Source organism: Lepeophtheirus salmonis, chromosome 9 (assembly GCF_016086655.4).
Source record: "Lepeophtheirus salmonis chromosome 9, UVic_Lsal_1.4, whole genome shotgun sequence".
NCBI lineage: Eukaryota > Metazoa > Arthropoda > Copepoda > Siphonostomatoida > Caligidae > Lepeophtheirus > Lepeophtheirus salmonis.
The window spans coordinates 25,076,130-25,097,788 of NC_052139.2; the positions used below are offsets into that span (position 1 = coordinate 25,076,130).

Genomic DNA, 21,659 nt, shown 5'->3' on the forward strand with positions numbered 1-21,659 from the left:
GTTAATTTTGCAATAATATGAGTATGAAACACTATGTAGCTCCATATTGATAAGAAAATGCTTCCTGATATTCTACAGTTGTAGAAAGAAGATATGGTATTATATGTTTTTGAAATTGTATACATTACTACGAAAAAAATATTTTAAGGTAATTTCTGCTGATTCCAGGTCGTTTGACTGATGGGTGCAAAACAGTATCTATCACTACTCTTATTGCTGGGCAAGTATTTTGGCTGACAGTTTTTGTGTAAATTTATATTTTTTTGTACACTTTATTGTGATCGCAGGGACTAGTGCTGATTAATGTTCCAGTAGTAGACAAAGATAAATATAAACATATACTCTGTTTTGAATGTATAAATTTTTGTATATATTTTTGGCCTGAAATGTTCCTGTCAAGGTTCTGCCTCTTCAATTTTTGTAATCATTTGATGAGTGTTATGTTTTATATATATATAAGGTACATACTATGGAAGTCGCCTCACCCCTCGAAACTGTAATGAAACTCGATAATTTGGTACGTATTTGTGCTGATTTTAGTCAACTGTCTCCCCTATCATATATGAACGATTTTATTCATCAATGAGCACAAATAAATTTTTTTCTGGTTTGTCTGGAGCTTGTTATATCTCAAAATTTACTTACCACGATGTTATGAATTGAATGAATAAGATTAAACTTTCATAAAGTTTCTTTAATAATTAAAACACCTTTACTTTATTGAAATACAGTGTGTTGTAGTATGAGTTAGCCTCTGGTCCTTCATTTATTAGTTTGATTAAAATATATTTTGAATAAAAGGGTAGCGTTTACTCACACACAGTCTCTCTCCTGTGGTCCCTTGGACTAGCCATTTTTTTGGTGATGATGCAACGGGTTTACTGAGATGCAATTTGCTTATGTTGACAGGCATAGACGAACATGAACTAAGTAAAAAAATGAGTACAGATAAAATATTTATGACTAGTGTGGCTGGGTATCGATCAAGACATTCAGAGGGTTGTCCATATAAGATATGTTAAGAAAACCCATCGGTTCCACTGTCTCAATTTGTTTGCTCCTCTCCGAGGAGTGAATTGGAGTGTATTCATGAGTACTAAGACAATATATCATGGAAAGACGGTCTGGTTATGGTTTATGCTGGTCTAAAGTGGATCAAAACACGGAACATGCCCAATACAAAAACCTCTTTACGCTGAAACAAATATTTGCGTGGTTTACGTGGTATGGGTTTCCTAAAATATTCACTCTGACAATTGTCCACAGTTATCGCACATATATATCAATTTTTCACGTACAGAATAACTGAATAACATCATTCACAATAATCATGTAATGAGAATGATATTTCATTGAACATACCAGACTATTTGAATTCCTTGTCTACTTTCCATTTTGTTTCAGAAAATTCAACTGAAAACAATGTTGAAGATGAAATAGAATCAGTTATTAAGCGTCTCCAATACCTGAATCCTCATTTCATAATTATCCTTCATGCAACCGATGTAGTATATCACACCGTAATTCCATTCTATTCTCTCTCTGTAAACAACTAAATTACCCCAACGAAAAATGTTATCGAGGTATTAATAATTTCCTCTGGAATTTGGTTAATATTTTCAGGCCACCCTTTCTCTACATATTCTAAAACTTTCTGCAGCACCGAATCTTCCATAGTCAACCTTGCTATTTCAACTAAACGCTTATCAGATGCTGGAAATGTATTTCACTGTTCTTTTTTTAAAATGACACAATGACCTTTGGCTACATGCATGTTGCTGCATTTGCATTTTTAAATTTATTAGTCACACAGTTCTAGAAAAAAATACCCTATAAATAAGTCGTGCAAAGTCAAACTGACATATCTACAAACAGGAAGACAGACTAAATTTCAATAAATTGTTTTAAAAATTAACAATGAGCAATGTCGGGTACTTTTGGTTATAATAGATAATTATCAAATAAATTGTACATATTCTTTCTCAATGTCATTTAATAAACTTTATAAACTAAAGATGTCTATAAATTATTGTATTAAAAAAAATCCAACAGGCTCCTATGTAATGCACAATTAAATTTCATGAATTGAACGTTATTATATAAAAAAGACATTAATTAATTACAAAACTATTTTTTTTTTTGATGTGCATTCAATACTAATATTGGATATTCAAATTGGTTATCCTGAGAAAAAAATTGTTTTTTTTATGCAATATCCCTTTTATAATCAATAGAGAAGGTAAAATAAGAGGTTTTTATAATTTACTTGTATAAGTACAAAATGCTGTTTATAATATATAACAAAGTAAAAATAAATTTGAACTTGGATAGATAATCAAATTTATGACAAATATAATTGTAAGTTAAGAAGCGGAAACATAATTGTTTATAAGCTTCTGTATAGTATTGTGTTGATAGGTTATAGTTCCACCCCTCATAATGAAGAAAGTTTTTTGAATTGTTTTAAACTGTAACTCCTTGATATTTTTAATGTCCAGAGTTCAGAGTTTCAGTTGTAAAACTTAAAATACACGTTTTTAAAACAGATACCCCATTTCTTAACACGGTGTACTGTTTTATTTTGACATCATTTATATTTCAGAGATTTATCAATTTTGAATCATTCAATACCTCTGATTAAATTTTTGTAAAATTTCAAAGGTAAGATTTTTTAATTACTAAAAAAAATAAATATACTAAATTTAACATTTTTAAATTTATAATACAAATTTTTTTTTGGAATTATTTTATATTAACTGCTCCATTAATTTTGTAACAAAGGCTTTAAAAACCTATGTTATATTTTAACTAGTGAGAACCTCTGGTATTGGAGTAATTAGAAGTCGATTAAAAGAAAAACTTTGAATTAAATAGACAAATATGGAGTCTATTATTCTTTTTTAATATGACTTGAAAACCTTAGGCTACAACATCATTGCTACATTTTTATTTCTTAAATTTGATAATTACGCAGTTCTACAAAAAAATACCCAAAAAAATAAGTTGTGCAAAGTCAAACAGGCAAATAGACACACAGACATACACTTTAAATTTTCATAAATGATTGGAAAATAAATTACAAGGAATATTTAAAAAGTTATAAAAATTGTTTTTTATAAAAATAACAACAAAAAAACATTATTCATATGCAAAATTAAAAAAAAAAAACAAAACGCTACACTTTAAATCATATGTTCTACTACTCAAACCATAGATATATTAACTCCAACTGATATGACTTGATGAACAAAATGCTAGAAGTATTAAATATTAAATCGAAAGATAATTTTAAAAAAAAACATTAATCAGATGCCTTTTATACAAAAGTTTTGCTCACTCTTCTATATCATATTTTCTACTTTTCTACCCTAGAAATATTAACTCCAACAATTGATTACTGATATGATGTGATAAAGAATTTTTTTTGTTAGATACAAGTTTGATTTATTTAAATTAAAACACATCTTTTTAACACTCAAACCCTTTAGATATGTGATATAAATATATATATATTAATAGTTTTGTGGCTGCCAATTCTATCTTTGGATAGGAGTATTAAGTTTTTAAATGCTATTTTAATCAAAAAATTTCATTTAAATCCATAAAGATTTCTTCTTCTCTTATTAGATATAAATTCAAATACTAAGAAAGAAAAAAGAAGACTTCTTGAGTAGAATCACATTTATGAGAATTTTAGCTTGTGAATAGGCCACAAATTAATAGGTTTTTGGAATAAAAAGGGGGACGTTGTGAAATTGTGAACCCCAAATACAATGGAAATATCTTAAATAACTTTATTTTATTCTTTTGTTGCTATTAAAAATTGTCTCACTCTCCAAATCAAAATCCATGAATGGAAGGGACAAGGAAACAAAACTTCAAAAAAAAACTAGTCTCACTAAAAATTAATTATGGAGCTCACTTCCTTCACTCTGAAAGGGGAGCAAATGAAGGGCGGTAAGAAACAATTTGAATTTAATTTGAGTCCATCATGAAGAACAAGTCTTCATTAGCTCACACTCCACTCAAGAGGATAGAGATCCGAAGAGCTTTATGTCCTCTTAACGACTGACTAATCAATATGAATTTTAAAGTAAATATTCAACCTCCCTTCTCATTAACACGTATAAAAAACGCCAAATCAATAATAATTCTTATTTATAAGTGAATGTGGTAACTAGTGAGTAGTTCTAAGTATGGTATGCTCACTAGCATTTTTCACTTGTGACAATTTGCGCGTCATTGGTCTATATTTGTAGGATTGTCACTCGAAATATTTCTCAAAGATAGGTTCTTCTGAATGAAACACCAAAATTAAGAGTTAAATTTTTATTTGATCTAAAAATGAGAGATTAAATACTGTAAGATATCATAAGGACTAACATATAATTCATCATACTTTCTTAACAATATATTTAAAGATAATGTTTAAATCTGCTTTGACTCCAATTATATTGAAAATAGATGAAAACCAATCAATATATCGATATTAAATGAAATTTTAAATATAGCAAAAGGAATTTTGGTTATGTAATAGAAGTATACCGACCGCAAAATCATATCTTTTCAATCTCCAACTTTTTGGTTGTTGTATTTTTAATAAATGTGGACTATTTAAAACCAAAAATTGGTATACTTTTTTTTACATATTGTAAACTATTATGAATAATTGGCTCCAGAATACTTTATTTTACTTATCATCATTACAATAAAAAAGTAGTTTTGGTGCACAATATCCAAAATCGGGAGAATTGACATAGATACCTAAATATTCTTTTTTATGCAACAAAAAGTTATCTTTGAACTATAGGAAAAAGGGAGTTCTAAGTGCAGGAAAGCCAAAAAATGAGTTTGTTATGAATTCTTCCATATCTACATTTGAGTGAAAACTTTAAAAATATACTGGTTCTAGGTATTTGAAAAAACTTATACACCGATTTAAAGACATTATATTTTAATTTAAAAATTTTTTATAAAAAAATTTAAATATATTTTATTTCAAACACTTAATTTATAACTGGAATATCTGTGCAAAATGTGCTCGGTGTACTATAAAATGAATGAATGTTCTACCCAAATAAATTTCACCATATTCCAATTATAAAAACTTTTTTATTATTCAAGAAAAATATGTCTAATATATTTGTTTGTGAATAAAAGGACAAATATGTTTTTGAGCATCTCTAAAGTATGACAGTGAAAGTCTGTAGCCCAGACCCCAAATGAAGGAATTTGTTTTATTTTTTCCAAAAAAATGAAATACAAATTTCAAAAGCCAGTTTTTTTTTCCAAATTTTTTCCAAAAAAATGAAATAAAAACTTCAAAAAAAAAAGTTTTTAGATTTAATTTTGGTATGATACCTTATCTTGGGGAATAAAAATCATAAATGGCTTCCATGCATTGTTATCTCCAACAATGGATCAACTGTGTTTAAACTTGGAAATTGCACCCCTGAGTTGAAATGCCATATAAATCAATTCCGACATAAACGATCTCATTGATTGGCTGTAATGTTGCATCCACTAGTAAAGCTGATGTTCATCACATATTTTCAGTATTGCTTTTAATGTAGGATATTTTATTATTAGCATATAGTGTTGTTTTAACCCTTTATCATAGTGTTTGTATTTGTAAAGAGGTGTCTTTTCTTAAAAATAGACAATTCGTTAAATTCAGACCCAGCCCCATTATATTATAATCTATTTTTTTTTTTTCAAAAATCTGACCCTCCCCCCCCACAAAAAAAATAATAATAATAATAACATCCTACAGATGCAACAATTCTGGAAAATATAATCTCCATCAAAAACGATAATAAAAAACAAACTAAGGAAGATAGATAGCATTATTATCAAATCTATTGATGAAATTTTAAAACAAATACTATCCTTTGTCTGAGAATAAAAGGTTTGAATCAAGATTTTTTTTTCTTTTTTTTTTTTGTAACAAGGCTTTCTAAATTTTTATAGATAATTTTTTTTTGCTAAATTTTGGTCTGGTTTTTCCTTATTTTTCATTTCAAATAACATTTTCTTTTTCATTTTTCAAACTCACTCAAAGATGATCGTTGGCAAAAACGATAATTTTTAGTCGCATATCTTCAGTGTTACATACTTTTGCATGTATTGTGAATTATTTTCACGATAATTGAGGAAAAAGTCATTCTTTTTGAAAAACTGGCAATTTTTAAAAACTTCAAGGGCCTTGAGCTACATCTAAATATTGTTCAATTTTGCTGAAACTTTGCCAATTTGATTTTCTTATCCTTAGGAACGGATTTGAGCTGGCCAGCTGGACATTTAAACAAAATAAGGAACACCCTAATGTCCCTATGATTTAGCCCTAGGAAGCTAGTTATTTGAGGTAATGTGTTAGCAAGTTATTCAAAATGAGCTCCACTTTTACCCAGTCTTGATCCAGCAGAGCTTTAATTTCTGAAGTAGGTATACCTGAAAATTTATAAAAGAAAATATTGTAATGATATTATTATATTGTAAAATACCTAAATAAAAAAGCTTACTCTTAACAAATATTTTGTTTACCTGAGAATTTGACAAGACTCAGAATACGAAACTTTATCTCTGCTTCCAGGATCTGTCTCAGGTTGATGTAGTAGATACCTCCAATTAGTTTTCTGTTACAGCCGAACCTTCTTTTGATAGTATCATACTGGAACATGCCGAAGAGTACATAGGGAAGTCTTTATCTAGGAGAAGATCGTCTGCCAGATCTGCTATGGAAAGACACGTCTGCTTTGTTGCTAAGAAGATTTCTGCTATGAGGCCAGGTGCTTTACTGTTTTTCCACTCGATGAGAAAGTCGACAAAATCTCTAGAGAAAGAGAGGCCAAGTTTGTTCTTATAACATTTTCTAGCTGTTGGTATGATCAACAAGATATCCATCTGCTCACGAATGAAAGATATCTTAGAAGGTTGCGTAGGTTCAATCTCTGAGAAGTAGAGAAAATTCACTAACTTGTTGAGGATGTCTTCCTAGGTTTCTGTTTGATTCAATTCTTTTGATGTTACCAGAAAGGAAGCCAAATTAATGGCTTGAATCATAGTGTAGACCTTGCTTTTTAAGGTGATGTGTGACACTGCATTTTTGTCAATCAATATAACGGAGTGGAACTTACCTCTTCTTTAGAGCCATGCCAAAGGGTTGACTTCCTTTAAATGCACAGATGAAATCAGAGTCGTTGAAATGCAGGGGACATAGGTTCATACTTTTAAATGGTACCTAATCTGTCTCGATCAGATCTGTTACTCTTGGAATGACCCTCAGCCAGGGTATATGAAGTCCGGCGTTTCTCTCTATGTTTGGCCACAAATGGATCGTAACACCAGACTTTTGTGGCTCGTTGTCATATCCCGTTCTACAGCCTGGAGCACAACACTAAGTGGGCATCATTGGAATTTCAAACACAATAAATATGGCGTCCACAAAGTAACAAATAATTATTAGTTATTACTTATTATCTTACCAAACATATTGAATTGTTTTTTTTTTTTTTCCAATGTGCATGGGTATTTGAATTCATGTTTGTGCATGTCCGGTCCTGCTTACAGGAGTCCTTGATTTGATATACCTCCATTATACACCTGGGAGAAAGAGAGGGGGTAGGCTGTGGGGAATCCATATCATAATAATAAGAAGCCAAGTTTGCTGGTGGAATGTGCTGTAACTGTCTATAAAAAAAAAAGAAACTATATTAACCTTATTAATATCAAATATAATATTCAAACTTTTTAGGAGGCACTCGCCAATTATTCTTTTTTTATTCCTTTATAACAACCTCAAGGCAGTATGAATACCTATTGAGACCAGCAATACCAGTATGAGACCTAAAGGCTCAAGCAGTAATACCTCAAGGCAGGAGTGTATTTTGGAAATCAAACAGGTTCTTTGATGCTCAGGGAAGAAGGGTCAAAAATTTAACTTATCTCAGTGACCAACAGCTTACAATACGTATTTGATCTCTGTTCCACCAGTGTGCCTGCACAAACCGATGGCAGTGGTGTTTTATAGCATATTGGAAGGGATTCTTGGTGCTTAGAAATGAAGCAGTGGTGTAGTTATAGCCAGCTTTTTCCTCATTTCTTCACTCTGAAGCCACACAATAAATTTAACTTTAATTTCTTCTAAACAGTCCTCATTACCGTATTGTTCATTTAATTTGCACGATTTGCATTTCAAGTTACTTCTACTTTAAACTCTTCAAATGATTGACCTACTTTTTGATACAAGAAATTGAATTCAACTTTGTCAAGAATAATGTTATATTGAGATCGAAAATAGTTCCTTAATTCTTTTAAAAATTCAAGCACGGATAACTTGGTGTATTCTTTAATCCCAATTGAGCCTGTTAATTTTTTCCTTATTTTTGTATCCATTAAAATTCATCAGTTTGCTATCTATTTTGTGTAAGAGAAACTTTCAATTCCTGCTATTTATATGTAGTCTTCAAAACTAAGTTTCCATTCTATAAACTCATTTCAACCAATGTTTTTTTCTGAGTAGCTCCAGTTCCTTATATTAAAATTTACACTTAACACACCCCCTCCTTAGAAGGGATACTTTCATCCTCATTTCCAGCTAGTTCCTACATTTATTTACTGAGTTCTTTTATAATTATGTAATCTATGCGATCTCTCCATTCCATAAAGATCGAGTTCACCTCTTGGAGCTCATCTGTCTCAGACTTGACCTCCATTAATTCTAATATGTCCTTTAAGACATGTCATTGCCCACGTGCTCTTATATGAGAAACTTCTATAATATAAATTGTGTTTGAACAATTCAGTTATTAATACTCTGGTTGACATGACCTTATTATTCCTTAACTTTTGATTTTATAAGTAAAACTTCTTACTTTTAATTTATTCCATTATATTTCTTAAGATTTGTTCTGGTTTATCGACTGCATCATATAATATATGAGGATCAATGAGATATACAAGGATATGAACTTTAATGATACACTTTATTCTAGTCGAGGCTAATCCAAGGAGACTCCATATTAAAATATTATTATTCATAATGTACACGGGACATCTGTATTAAAGGCCACTAAGCCTATTAGCTAAGTAGATATATAACAATTACAAGTACTTCAAAGATGTTTTAATCACAATTCTGTTTTGTTTTTGTTAAGTAATATATCTTAAAAATTAACATTTATCCTTCTAATATAAGTTAAAAAAATGTAAGTTTTCTTAGAAAATTGCCACATGGTATAGAAATTGATCCGAAGAAAGTTATAAAATTATTTTGTCTATTACAAAAAAATTTATAAATCTAATCTGTTCCCTAAATAATCAGAAATATATTCAAGTTTCATAAGATAAACAATAGTCAAATATCAATAAAATATATAAAATTTAATATATCTAAAGAAATAAACAATTATCTTATTCTTGTTATTTGCTTTATATATGGAAAAAATTAATTAATTAAAAAGTGATACCAATATCACATTATTAACAGTAGATCAGAAAATTGTAGTGTCCTTTTCTATTCAAGCTAGTTGTGAAGCAACTAATCAAAAAGAAATAAAACACCTATAGCATTTGGTTTAAACTTTGTAGGAAAAAAGAGTCTAGCATTTTGTTTGAGTACATGGATTACCTTTTTGTTTTATTCCATTTAAATATACTCACTAGTTTAAGGTGGAGTACCTTTTATTCTTGAAATGGTACAAATTTCACAATGACAATTATTGTGAGATCTGGTTATTGGTGATAACGATGGAAGATGATCCACAAATTGTTTTGTTTTTTTGGTAATAAAGAGTACAATGGACAACGGTGCCATTTTTTTGTGCTGCTGCAAATATCAATTGGTATCCTATACAAATACAAGTTTATAGAAATTGAATAATTGAGTTTGGACGAAACCTTTTTGTGTCTCAGATGCTGGTCTATTAGACTTTCTAATAGATGCAAAGCAGAGCTTACATAGGTTTGGGCATAAGAACCTTTATAGTATGGCATAACTCATCTATATGAGCTATGAGAATAAGATTTTCTTTGTGATAGTCAATGATTAATAAGTAATTCTGCTTAGCAATCTGTTAAAGTAATCTGCATCTTATAAAAGGAAAATTAATTCCGTAGTAATGTCTATATTAACTTGTTAAAATGATTAAGATGTTCGTAAATGATTAATATGTTCGTTAAGATTATACTAAAACGGAAAACAAATGCTTATACGTATTTTATTGTTATAAATATTATATAAGGTTTGAGTAATTTATGAGAAGAAAATATCAATTAATAATTTTAGGTAACTTCTTTGGATATATGGTTACGATTCGATTTTTTTTTTATCTGGAACCATGAGGCTATCTAGATATAATAAATACAAACAGATTTTATGGAGATTTTCAAAAACATAATCCTGCATTAAATGCACCGTGGACAGTTTCATATAGAACTAAAAAAACAATATTGTGGTTTTTCTGATTAAGCATAGTTTTTCGAATTATTCTTTTTCCATACATGTATAGAGTTATTCCTTGCAGGTGTATTGTTTGTTCTTTATTGTTGACTTAGATGGTGCTTTTTCATTATCATATGCACTTGGAGACCTTGAAAAGGAATCCTCTACAGTATTACAGACATTGTTTGGGTAACTAGTTGCTAAAGAATAAAGACCAAGTCAAGCTAGAGGTTATAAAGTTCGAGATGAAAATCAAAACTGAAAGCGGATTTTATTTCGATACCAAGACTGACATAATTAGACTCAATACCGAGACAAAGAGTTTGATGTGTAAAGACCTAGACGAGACCCAATCCATCAAAATGCAGTATCGAGAGCAGTCTCAAGACAAAAAAACGGTCTCGAGAACCACAACACTCTTCCATGATAAATAAATTTCTACAAATTGATCCAATAGCAATTTTTTATCTATTTTGTTACAATTTTGCGATACAATGATCCAGACCAATTACTATACTGCATAAAATGTTAATTTTCTTATTCCACCTTTCTTTGCAATAACAGTGTGCCCCATACAAGAAACCCGTAAGTGATGATAGGTTTGATTATGGCTTTCTAGAGCCAATCTGAGGTAATCCCCACATTTGTTCGGTCACAGCGCCATGTTACATATAAGGAATCACTTTGCAGCTTTTTCTTTCAGGTGTTCAATTCAAATGAGTCCCTGAGCAATTATTTCACGTCAGTACTTCATTTGTGTTGCATATTTCATAACTTTTCCGTCCTTATATAATTGTGGATAGTATTTAGATCTTAATTTGTATGCTTTTGAGAAGGCTCTAGCACTATATTTTGATGGATGAAAGGTGAGACCATTTGTTCCCCTTCCCCCCCATTCCAGAACCCAACTTATGTTATCCTGCATCCCATTGACATGGTTGCTAGGATTTTTACCACAAAAAAAAATTACACATACCGTTTCATCCTTTTGATATGGATAAACTGGATCAGAGGAAGCATTACTTGCAAAAACTGAAATGAAAATGTTTTGTTGGTTCACCACGTCACAAATTATAACAATGACGAGTGTCCCTGACTTCTTTCCGACCTCGGCCGTAGAAATAAAATGTTTTCCGAGATCTAAAGTCTCTGCCATCTCAGATTCCCCAATTTATCGGATTATTTCCAAAATTCAAGCACAAAACTATCCATCAGATACCCGTAGTGGAAGCACACCGGGAATGATTGAGCCAGTGTGTCTAGTAATGAAAATACTCACCAAAGATCTAAGTCTCTCAAAAAATTGTGGAGGATAGGTACATTGAATTCTCACAAAGGAGCACAAAATAAGCAAGGAATATGTGCAAAGCAATTTTAGAGGACTTGTCGAACCCATCTGAGTTATATCAAATCAATTGCAACGACTGACGACTCACCATCCCTGAAACCAAAGATTAATCAAAACACAAGGGGATCTAATGTATGTCAGTTTCCAAATAATAAACCTAAAAAAGTAGTGATTATTATATTCTCTCCTTTATGGCTTGATAACCATTCATTATGTGCCAAAACGCCAAAATTGACACAAATGACTCTATCCTTGTTATGAAGAAGTTTTTATATCATTTCCGGAAGAAAGACCGGAACTAAAGGCTGGAAATTGGACACTTCAAAGTATTCAGTGTGATTATGGATTATGTACTTTAAGTTTACCATTGATATGATGGAAAAGTTGAACGAATTAAATGTAAAACTGCAAGGCAATGGTTTATTTGCACACGAGATGTATGTTCACGTTAAATCAATCAAAAAGAAAATGTTATTGTTCCTCAAGCAAGCTGGTAACAACAGGTTTTGTCACTTTCCTTTACTGAAAGATCCAAAATTTCTGGTGAACTTGTAGCAAAGTATCGTGTTCAGTTGGATACTTTGGCTATCAAATTCGGCCGAAGGTTCTAGACTTTAAAAAAGTTTAATATGTTCAGCTCTTCATTTACTACAAACCCATTAACTTTAGTGATTCAAATTTTTTTATAACGCATAACATTAAACGACCTGAGTGTGAAATAATAAAATTGTGTTTACAATGTTCTTATTTACACATCAAGTAAATTTTCCTATTCTGTAATGAGTGTGCAGCTCTCGGCAGCACTATTTTTTCAAATGTGGCCCTCTGTACAAAAACTTTACCCACCCTTGGTGACCCTTGTGAATACTTGTTCTTATGGAAAAATGAAGGAGGAGTTTATAAAAGATAAAATTGTACTTAGAATTAATAGCGACAAGGTGAGATTAAGATTCTTAAGGGATGTTGATCTTATTCTTGCAAAGACTGTGCATGAACGCAGAGTAGAAGAATGTTCAGGGAGATGAGCTTTTGAGATTAAAACGAGTCAAGGTTCAGGGTTCAGGCGATTGGAACTCGAAGATTTATAAAGAAAAAATAAATCATGATAAAGTGAAGCACCAGAACTTCAAGCCTCAAGCATCAATGAGAAAATCTTGCCAGTGGCGTGGAAAAGAGGTACACTCGGGAGATAAATGTCAAGCAAATGATATTAAATGCAAAAATGCAAGGGAACTGGACTCTGGTGTAAAGAGTGCAGAAATCAGCTAAATATGGTTCAAGAGGTTTTGGAGGAATTACCTGGTTCAACAGACTATTTCATAGGAAGGGTTGAAGAAATAGCAATAGGAAACAAAAATAATAATAGCCCTTGGAGGACTGAAGTGTATGTGGGAGGCAAACACCTTAATTTCAATATAGATACGGCGGCCGATGTAACGGTGGTACCCAAGAGCGTTTATGATCTTCATTTCAATAAATATAAATTAAGAAAGCTTAGAAAATTACTGAATGGACCGGATCATAAGAAATGACCTGTGATTGGTGTGTTCATTGGAGAGATTATGAAAAGAGACCGGAAGATTCAGGAAGAAATATTTGCTATTTCTTCTGGTTCTCTATTACTTGGAATAGAAGTCAGAAGTGCCTTAGAAGTAGTCATGTTTATCCAGCAAGTAACAACAGATGCGATTAGTTCTCCGGAATTCAAATCTATGTTTCATGGACTTCGGAGGTTGGAATGTGAATACAAAATCAAAATTGAATCGAAAATGGAGCCTTACAGTGTCAAGACTCCAAGGAGGATATCAATTCCACTTCCACCTCTAGTAAAACAAGAATTGGAAAAGCTTGTAAAATTAAATTTCATTGAGGCGTGCGTGGAGCCATCGAACTGGTGTTCTCCTATGGTAGTGGTTCTGAAAGAAAGGACAGAGTTAGAATTTGGATAGATCTATCCAAATTGAATTAAGCAATGAAAAGGGAACGACTTACGCTTCTTATAGTGGATTATACTATTTCTTTAATTGGGGGAGCCAATATTTACTCAAAAATGGATGCCAACGCAGGATTTCTTCAGGTGTGTATGGAGGAAGAATCCAGAATGCTTACTACTTTTATAACGCCGTTTTAGAGGTTCCGGTACCAAAGAATACCCTTCGGAATGAAATCAGGACCTGGGAAGTTTCAGAGTAAAATCTTTAGAATTTTGGGAAGTCAGCAAGGAACAGTTTGTCCTTATGGATGGCATTGTTTGTTCTTGAAGACAAAAGAGGAGTACAAAGATCGACTGGTACAACCCTTAAGGAAGTTAAAATATGCTGGAGTAACTTTAAATAAGGAAAAGTGTCGATTCACTCAAAGCCAAATAAATTTTTTGGGGTCAAATTGTTGGAGCAAATTGCGTGGAAAGCTCAAAAGATAAAGTTGAGGGGATCATGAAAATGAGAGCTCCATAAAATCTTAGTGAGGTTAGTGGGTTGATGGGAACTGTCAATCAGCTCATGAAATTCTTGCCAGACTTAGCAACCAGGACACAACCCATACCTGAACTTCTGAAATCTATTAGTGGATGGTATTGGGGTCCAGAGTAGCCCAAGGCCTTGGAGGATATCAAGAAGAGTATCACTTGTAAGCTGGTATTGAAAATATACCACTCGTCATTACAAACAAAAGTCTCAGTAGGTGCTTCTTCTTATGGATAAGGAGGAGTTTTCATGTAAAAGCACAATGATAGATGAGAGCCAGTGGCGTACGCTTCCAAATGTATCTCAAATCGAAAAAAGTTCAGATTACATTCTGTGTAAAGACATTTTATTAGAAACTGCTTATAAGCTGTTGATTTCGTTATGGTCGACGAATGATTTAGATCAACTTCCAGTAAGGACTCAAAGCATGAGGATGAAGCTAATGCGATATTCTTTTACGCCAATACATGATCCTGGTAGCATTTAGATACGGCTGATAGAATTTCACGACCTCCAATGGATAATAAGAAAAAATAAACTTGTTTAAGAAGAATTGGAATTATATGCAATTCATATACTGAAGGAAATACCAATAGCAAGTTGGAAAAAATTATACATTATCAGCAATACGATTATGTTTGTAGACAAATTATGATCCTTGCATCAGAAGGATGGACTGATAAACATCATGTTAAAGGACTTGGTGGACTATAGTTATGCTTATCGAGCGGAAATGACAGTTGTAGGAGGGTTGTTGTTGATGGGAACTAGGGTAGTGATTATTCAAGTCAGAGAGGTAATTAATGGACTCTCAAACTTGCATTGAGACATCAGCAATAGAATCGGTCATCTCTTCAATGAAAAAAATAATTTATTTGTCAAGATCACCGCCATGTTGCTTTTTGAAATAGTCCTCTGACCAAGAGCCATTCGTTTTGTCCGACATACAAAGTGCCAACAATGTCTGTACATCAAAACTAAATAAAGAAATCAACTAGTCGACTGTTCCAGTGGTCCTCTGTTGAATTGAATCCAACAGGTATATAAGAAATGGTGTAAGCAGTGACCTGGTAACAATGGTATGTTCTGAAAAAGTCATATTTTATTTTTCCAATAACTACCCCTTAGTTATTGGAAAAATAAATCAAATTCGGTTAATGCACTGATGAAGATTGCAGAGTTCAGTACCTCCAATAAGGTGAATAACCACTGGTCTAGTATATATACAAATATGTTACATATATGACATCGGGAGACGAGTTGCTCACACAAAATACAATTAATATATATATATGTATATACGTACCCATTTATTAAGTTTTCCATTAAAAACGTATGGTATATAGTGTTTGATCAACCTAGAAGCCTTATCAGTCTGTTTTCCCCGCCCTATTGATTCATTTTTTTTATCAGTCCAATCTATTTTACCTTTCAACGGTCCGAAGGACTGACATATGTGTATGTCTTCAGGTCTAAAATCTTAGCTATCTTTATTTTCTTCGCTCTAGCCAAAATTTAATAATATATTAAATAAGAAAATATGACTGATTGTTAGAACATATGATAAATACGTTATAGTCAGACATTTATAGATCTCTTTGAAGGAATTTTTTGATGTAACTTCAAAGACCGAAATTATGTAATTAGTATTAACTATGCCATTTCAGTATTTCAGGTGTTTCTGCAAAAGACCGATAAGTACCGGTCCCAGGATTGACAAATTAGAGTGCAGTCTTTTTAAACCGATCCAATATTAATCATCGACCATAATTTTGGAACAAAATGAGATATATCACTCAAATCAATGTTATTTTGTAGGTATAATACATTCTTATACAAAATAATGTCACACATAGTGTCAAAAAATGTTTTAAATTTAAATGCTTGACTAACAGCATACAGGTGAAAAAATTGTTAGTTTTTTTATGAAATGAGTTTAGTTGGAGTTTTATAAATTTCAGAGTGCATATTTTATTTTTTTCGACTAATCTAACTAAACAATATGTGGTCCTGCAAATTTTTGGTATATGTTGATTTTGATGTGGAATGGACAGATCGGCGGAAAAATACAATTTTGATATAGAATTCAATATACTTCCCTCTAGTTTTTACAAGTCTGCAGTTTAGGACCACATTGGATTTTCTTATGAAGATTGCAAATATGGGGATACATTTGTGTACAAAAGTATAACAATCTAGGACTATTGGTCCACTCCAATCAGTGGAAGTATTTCAAACACGTTTACTCATTTTCAAAGGTGTCATAAACAATACAATACGTTTATGAAAAAGACAGGCAAAAATGACTCAAAAAAGTAATTCTCAATTACGAACGTTTTAAATAACATATTGCTGATGATTCTAAAATGGTAAAAATAATAAAATATCGAAAAACATCAAAAACTAAATTAATTCACTTTAAAAAAGAAAAAATACACATTTTACTATTCTTCCGAACAGAACCACGTAACGTAAAACATATATACAATAGTTTGTACGGCCCCAGTCTAAATTAATTGCATCAACTTTTTCATCATCATTGCCCATTTGTTGATTAAATAAGTTAAAAATCATTTTTATAAAGTTCCTATAAGTTTTAGATTTACATTGATACTCCCCCAAAAAGTTGATCAGGTATTTCCATTTTAGTTATTATAGAATGTCTGAGCTACAGAAGAAAGTGTTTGCACAAATTATTTACTGTTTATATTGTATACAATATATTTAACATCCATGATGTTATGATTAATTCAAATGGATTGGAAGAGTCGTTATTCTAGTATAGGTAAATTGATTGAATCCAATACTTTAGTATTTTAGCAATAAATTTGTTTCTTGTTCTCAATAGTGCCTATGTGGATGGAAATTGGATATGAACTAAAGTTGGGGATCCATTGAAAACATCGAAGATAACCCAATCCTAACTATATAAATAATTATACATGGGGAATTTATATAACTTTGTCCTTCGTCCTTTTTAAGCCTGAATACCCTTAACTAACATCTTTAGAGCGGCAATGAAACAAAGAGACAATATGTGTTGACAACCACCAAACTATCAATAACCAAAAGATCTCTATGAAAAAGTACTATTGGCAAAATGTCGGAGTTGACCGTAAAGTTAGTGTGCCAAAAGTTTAGAAAAAGGGTAGAGATATATATTGCTGCAGAGGGCAGAATTTTTTTAAAAGTGAACCCCAATAAATTTTGTAGTTCCACTTATTTAAAACAAAAATTACTATTAAAATAAATCATCAACTTATTTTTTTTACATGAAATCATCATGTCCCAGACATATATATATAGACATATCATATTTGCATATATTTTATATTCTATAGAGCTAACAAAAATATTAAATCAAGCAATAGATAAGAAAATATCTCCAGTAAGTTTGTATGAATATTATCAGATTTACGATTAATAAACTTTAATGACGGCAAAGATTAGTGAAAATAAAGATAGTGATAAGACTTGCGTATAAATATGTCAAATATTAATGTGTAATACATCATTTATCACGATGAAGTCATTCGCCTTAATTTGTTCTGTTTTTATTGGTGTTTCCGTAAGATATTAAAAAATAATTGATATAATACATTAATATACCACTATTTATTATATAATTGTAGTTGGCAACCAAGGAATTCAAGGAATTCAAGGGTATGAAAAATATTTACTATGATTAAAATAATACCATATTTTTCCAATAGAAATTTGTGGAATTGAAAATGTCGCCACTTCTGATAGAATCATCAACGGAGTAGAGGCATCACCTAATCAATTCCCATGGACTGTTTTTATCATAATCCACGTTGGACACCAAATAGGAAGTTGCACTGGCTCTGTCATCAGTAAGAACTTTGTTTTGACTGCTGCTCATTGCTTAGAAGGTGTTTCCAAGGCTGAGATCTATGCTGGTACACATGACACATCTCTTGAGTCTGAACCACATAGACAATACAGAGTGAGTGAGAATTTGCATGTTCATCCAGATTACGTCCACGATTTCCATTACTATGAAAATGATATTGGACTTATTGAGTTAGACAAAGAGTTGGAGTTTAATGGTAAGACAAATACAGAAAATCTGACTTTTTCATACAAATCCAAACATTTACATTATATTTAGACTTCGTACGCCCTGCATGTCTTCCAACTTTTGCGGATGTGGATACTGATCTTGTTGATAAAAATACCACCATTACTGGATGGGGAAGAATCCTAGGTGAACCAAATTACTTAATGGTTCCTCAGCTCAGATATGCCACTGATGTTCCCATCATATCAAATTATGTATGTCGTGAGTCATACGGTAATACGATCAACTCCAATATCATTTGTTTGGACGGATTCTCTGTTCAAAAATTTACATGCCACGTAAGTTTTTTATTATATATTTTTAAGTATACTAATTCAGTTTAAATGATGTTTAGGGTGACAGTGGTGGACCTCTCAATTTTGAGGTATCTGACGGAAAATACATGCAAATTGGTGTAGCTAACTTTGGAGGTGGTAAAACTTGTGTTAGTATTAAGCCCCTTGGATTTGCTCGAGTGTCTGGTTTCCTCGAATGGATTGAAAGCACAACTGGAATCAAGGTTGACTCTGAATAATGTAGAATAAAAATTTATTTTAATAAATTGAATTTTTCATAATTTTATAATCTGTGTATTCATTTAATCAGATATGTTTTTCAGGGACGTTTTACAGCCACCAAACTCTAATTAATTTCCAAGACTGGTACTTAAGGACATCTAAAAAAAATTGGTATTTTTGATAAAGTGTATCTACTTTGTGTATATGTAAACATATTATAAAATAGAAAAAAGTCCCACAAATCCATTTCCTGAAGGAATATAGACATGGAAATTTAAGCTTTTAAAATTTCCGAGCTGTACATCCTCAATGGGGAGGAAGTAAAGATAGCCCTCTTTCACCCCCCTTTGGGAAAGTACATTCTTGGCTACACAGCTACAATTAGAAACATCTTTAGCTGAAAAGGTACAAGGTGGGAATATGGATATGTGTCCACTTGACCCTCTGTTAGTAAAATTTTGAAATAAAACCATTTGGAGATTACCAACAACTTCAAAAATGCTATAAACTCATTTTCGTCAAAACGTAACATGGACCATATTTTACTATACTCTTCGATAGGAAGTGCATTCTTAAAAAGAAGGAGTTGATAACAGGAAAACTTTGCTAAACTAAGTCTTGGTAAATTGTTAAATGGAAAGTATCCAATACAAAAGTATTGAGGACCACAATGTTTTTACGTTTCAAAACAGCCCTATGGATATGAAAGTTCCCCAGAGATAATGATACATATTGTATTTGCATATATATGCTATGGAAATCTGCTTTGGTGAGCCGTCGAAGTACCAATTAACCGAATATTTCGAAAAAGTCAAGATCCAAGTCCTCTTCCACATTCAATATACTCTTCACTTCACTTCGCACCCCTAAGCCTGACGTACCGAAGGTATTTCATGTTCATTGAAAGGTGGGGATAACTGAATTAGAAGGGTCTGTTTTCTCCAATTTCGGGATAGAAAGAGAAAGTATGGCGTGCAGACAAATTTATACAGAGTACCCCGAGTCTTTTACTTTGACCCTAATCAAATCGAAAACATATTTTTTCTAGTCCAAATCGAGTCCTTGTGGTGTTTGACATCCCACTTTATTAATTGTCAATTACAGTCTGTGTCCGAGTTACCAATTCTGATTAATTGATGACGGACCTAAATGAATAATATTTTCGTCACTTCAATCTAATGTATTGAATATTACTAAAGAAAATAGTACTCACTATCAACAGATTCTGTGAGATATTCAACTCCTGAAGTAAACAATGTCGATAAAGTTACATAAGAAATGTATGTTAAAATGACTGAAATCGCACAGGCGTTTATTTCAACGCATATATAACACAAATGATGGATCACTTTTGCATCAATGCCCAGGGAGCTCGTCATCAAGGCCACCTCCAACTTCAGAGTCATAATTGATGCCATGATGTAGGCTATGGGGCATTATATCAAGACAAAATACCTTAGATTATTTTTTTAAATTTAAAATCTGTAATATTAAAATTAGGGAGTTTATATTGTTTTTTATAATTACAAGAGAAGGTGCAGGTTTTGTCTTTAAGCACTGTACTCACAATTTTTCCTTAAAATACTTGTGTACCAATAAAAGGTTTTTACGAGAATACAAATATTCTTAAACTCTGATTAAGTATCTGGGCTATTTGGGATAAACCAACATGGATACTATTATAAGTATTATTGTTCATTCTATATTTTTTTAAATCTTATTATTGAACTTTTTGATAGAAAATATGTTTTCCGTTCCAAAAAACTTTTGAAATAAAATTCCTGAAAATGTGTCTCAAAATACATATTACAGGGGACTTATAAAAAAAAAAAAATTAATTCCCCCTCGTATAAAATGCTACTATTTTCAACAATGAAGTTATTTAGGAAACGAAGAATAAAGCTTTAAATGAAATTTTAAAAGAAAAATCCAAATGAGAAGATTTATAGTAAATATCTATGGGGAGGACTTATAACACAGGAAATTTTATAAGCCGGTTTTATTATTATATATTTTTATTTTCTGACATTTTTATGTGCAACTTTTACAACAAAAGTTGGTAAAACAACAATTTTCTACACTTTTAATTAGATATGTCTACCTCCATATTGAATGATGGCTTTAATACGGGGACGAACAGAAGTATAGCTGGCCTTTATTAGTACGAGGACAAGTTGCTCCACTCCTCTGTGACCATGGCCCTTACAGCATCGACATTAGGGTGAAAAGTTTTGTTTGTCTTCCCCTATAAGATGCATTGAACAACGAAGTCTAGGGAGTTCACGTCGAGTAAGGACGAAGGCAAGAAGTCCAACGGCCTGAATGCAGCCATTTTTTCCGCTGCCCGGGGGCCATTTTGAGTAAACACAAAATTGTCCCCTTCAATAATAGCAATGACAAAAACAGATAAAATATTTCATATTCTTCTTTCTAAATATATACACGGTTGGGCACTTATCAGTAAATCAATTTATTTTAGGTGACAAATATTACATTCCCATGCGAATATTCCAGCCAAAACTTTGTTGGATTCAATAAAAATGAATTCCTTTCATCCAATACTCAAATGATTGCTTATGTATAATGAATATATGCCCAAATGATGAAACTAAAAGAAAAGGTCGTGAAACTACATCATCAAGACGTGAATCCAAAGAATATTAAAAACACTGATGGAGAAGTTGTTTCCTCAACAATAATTTTGGAAGCCATTTGGAGGTTCAGAATTCTTTGTCTATAAATGATTGATCAAGAAGTGGAATCCTCGATATGCAAGAACTCCTGTGAATCACCGAATCATCCTGGT

The 21,659-nt window shown here is 31.7% G+C and overlaps 1 protein-coding gene across 1 annotated transcript; it reads left to right on the forward strand.

The window, feature by feature from the left end:
- Positions 1-17,963: 17,963 nt before the first annotated feature.
- On the forward strand, positions 17,964-18,870 carry LOC121124861 (brachyurin-like; the record flags this gene model as incomplete). Its single annotated transcript, XM_040720061.2, has 3 exons — positions 17,964-18,324; positions 18,387-18,634; positions 18,691-18,870. Coding segments are annotated over 3 exons (789 nt in total), but the record flags the coding sequence as incomplete, so codon positions are not given.
- Between the last annotated feature and the right edge of the window lie 2,789 nt (positions 18,871-21,659).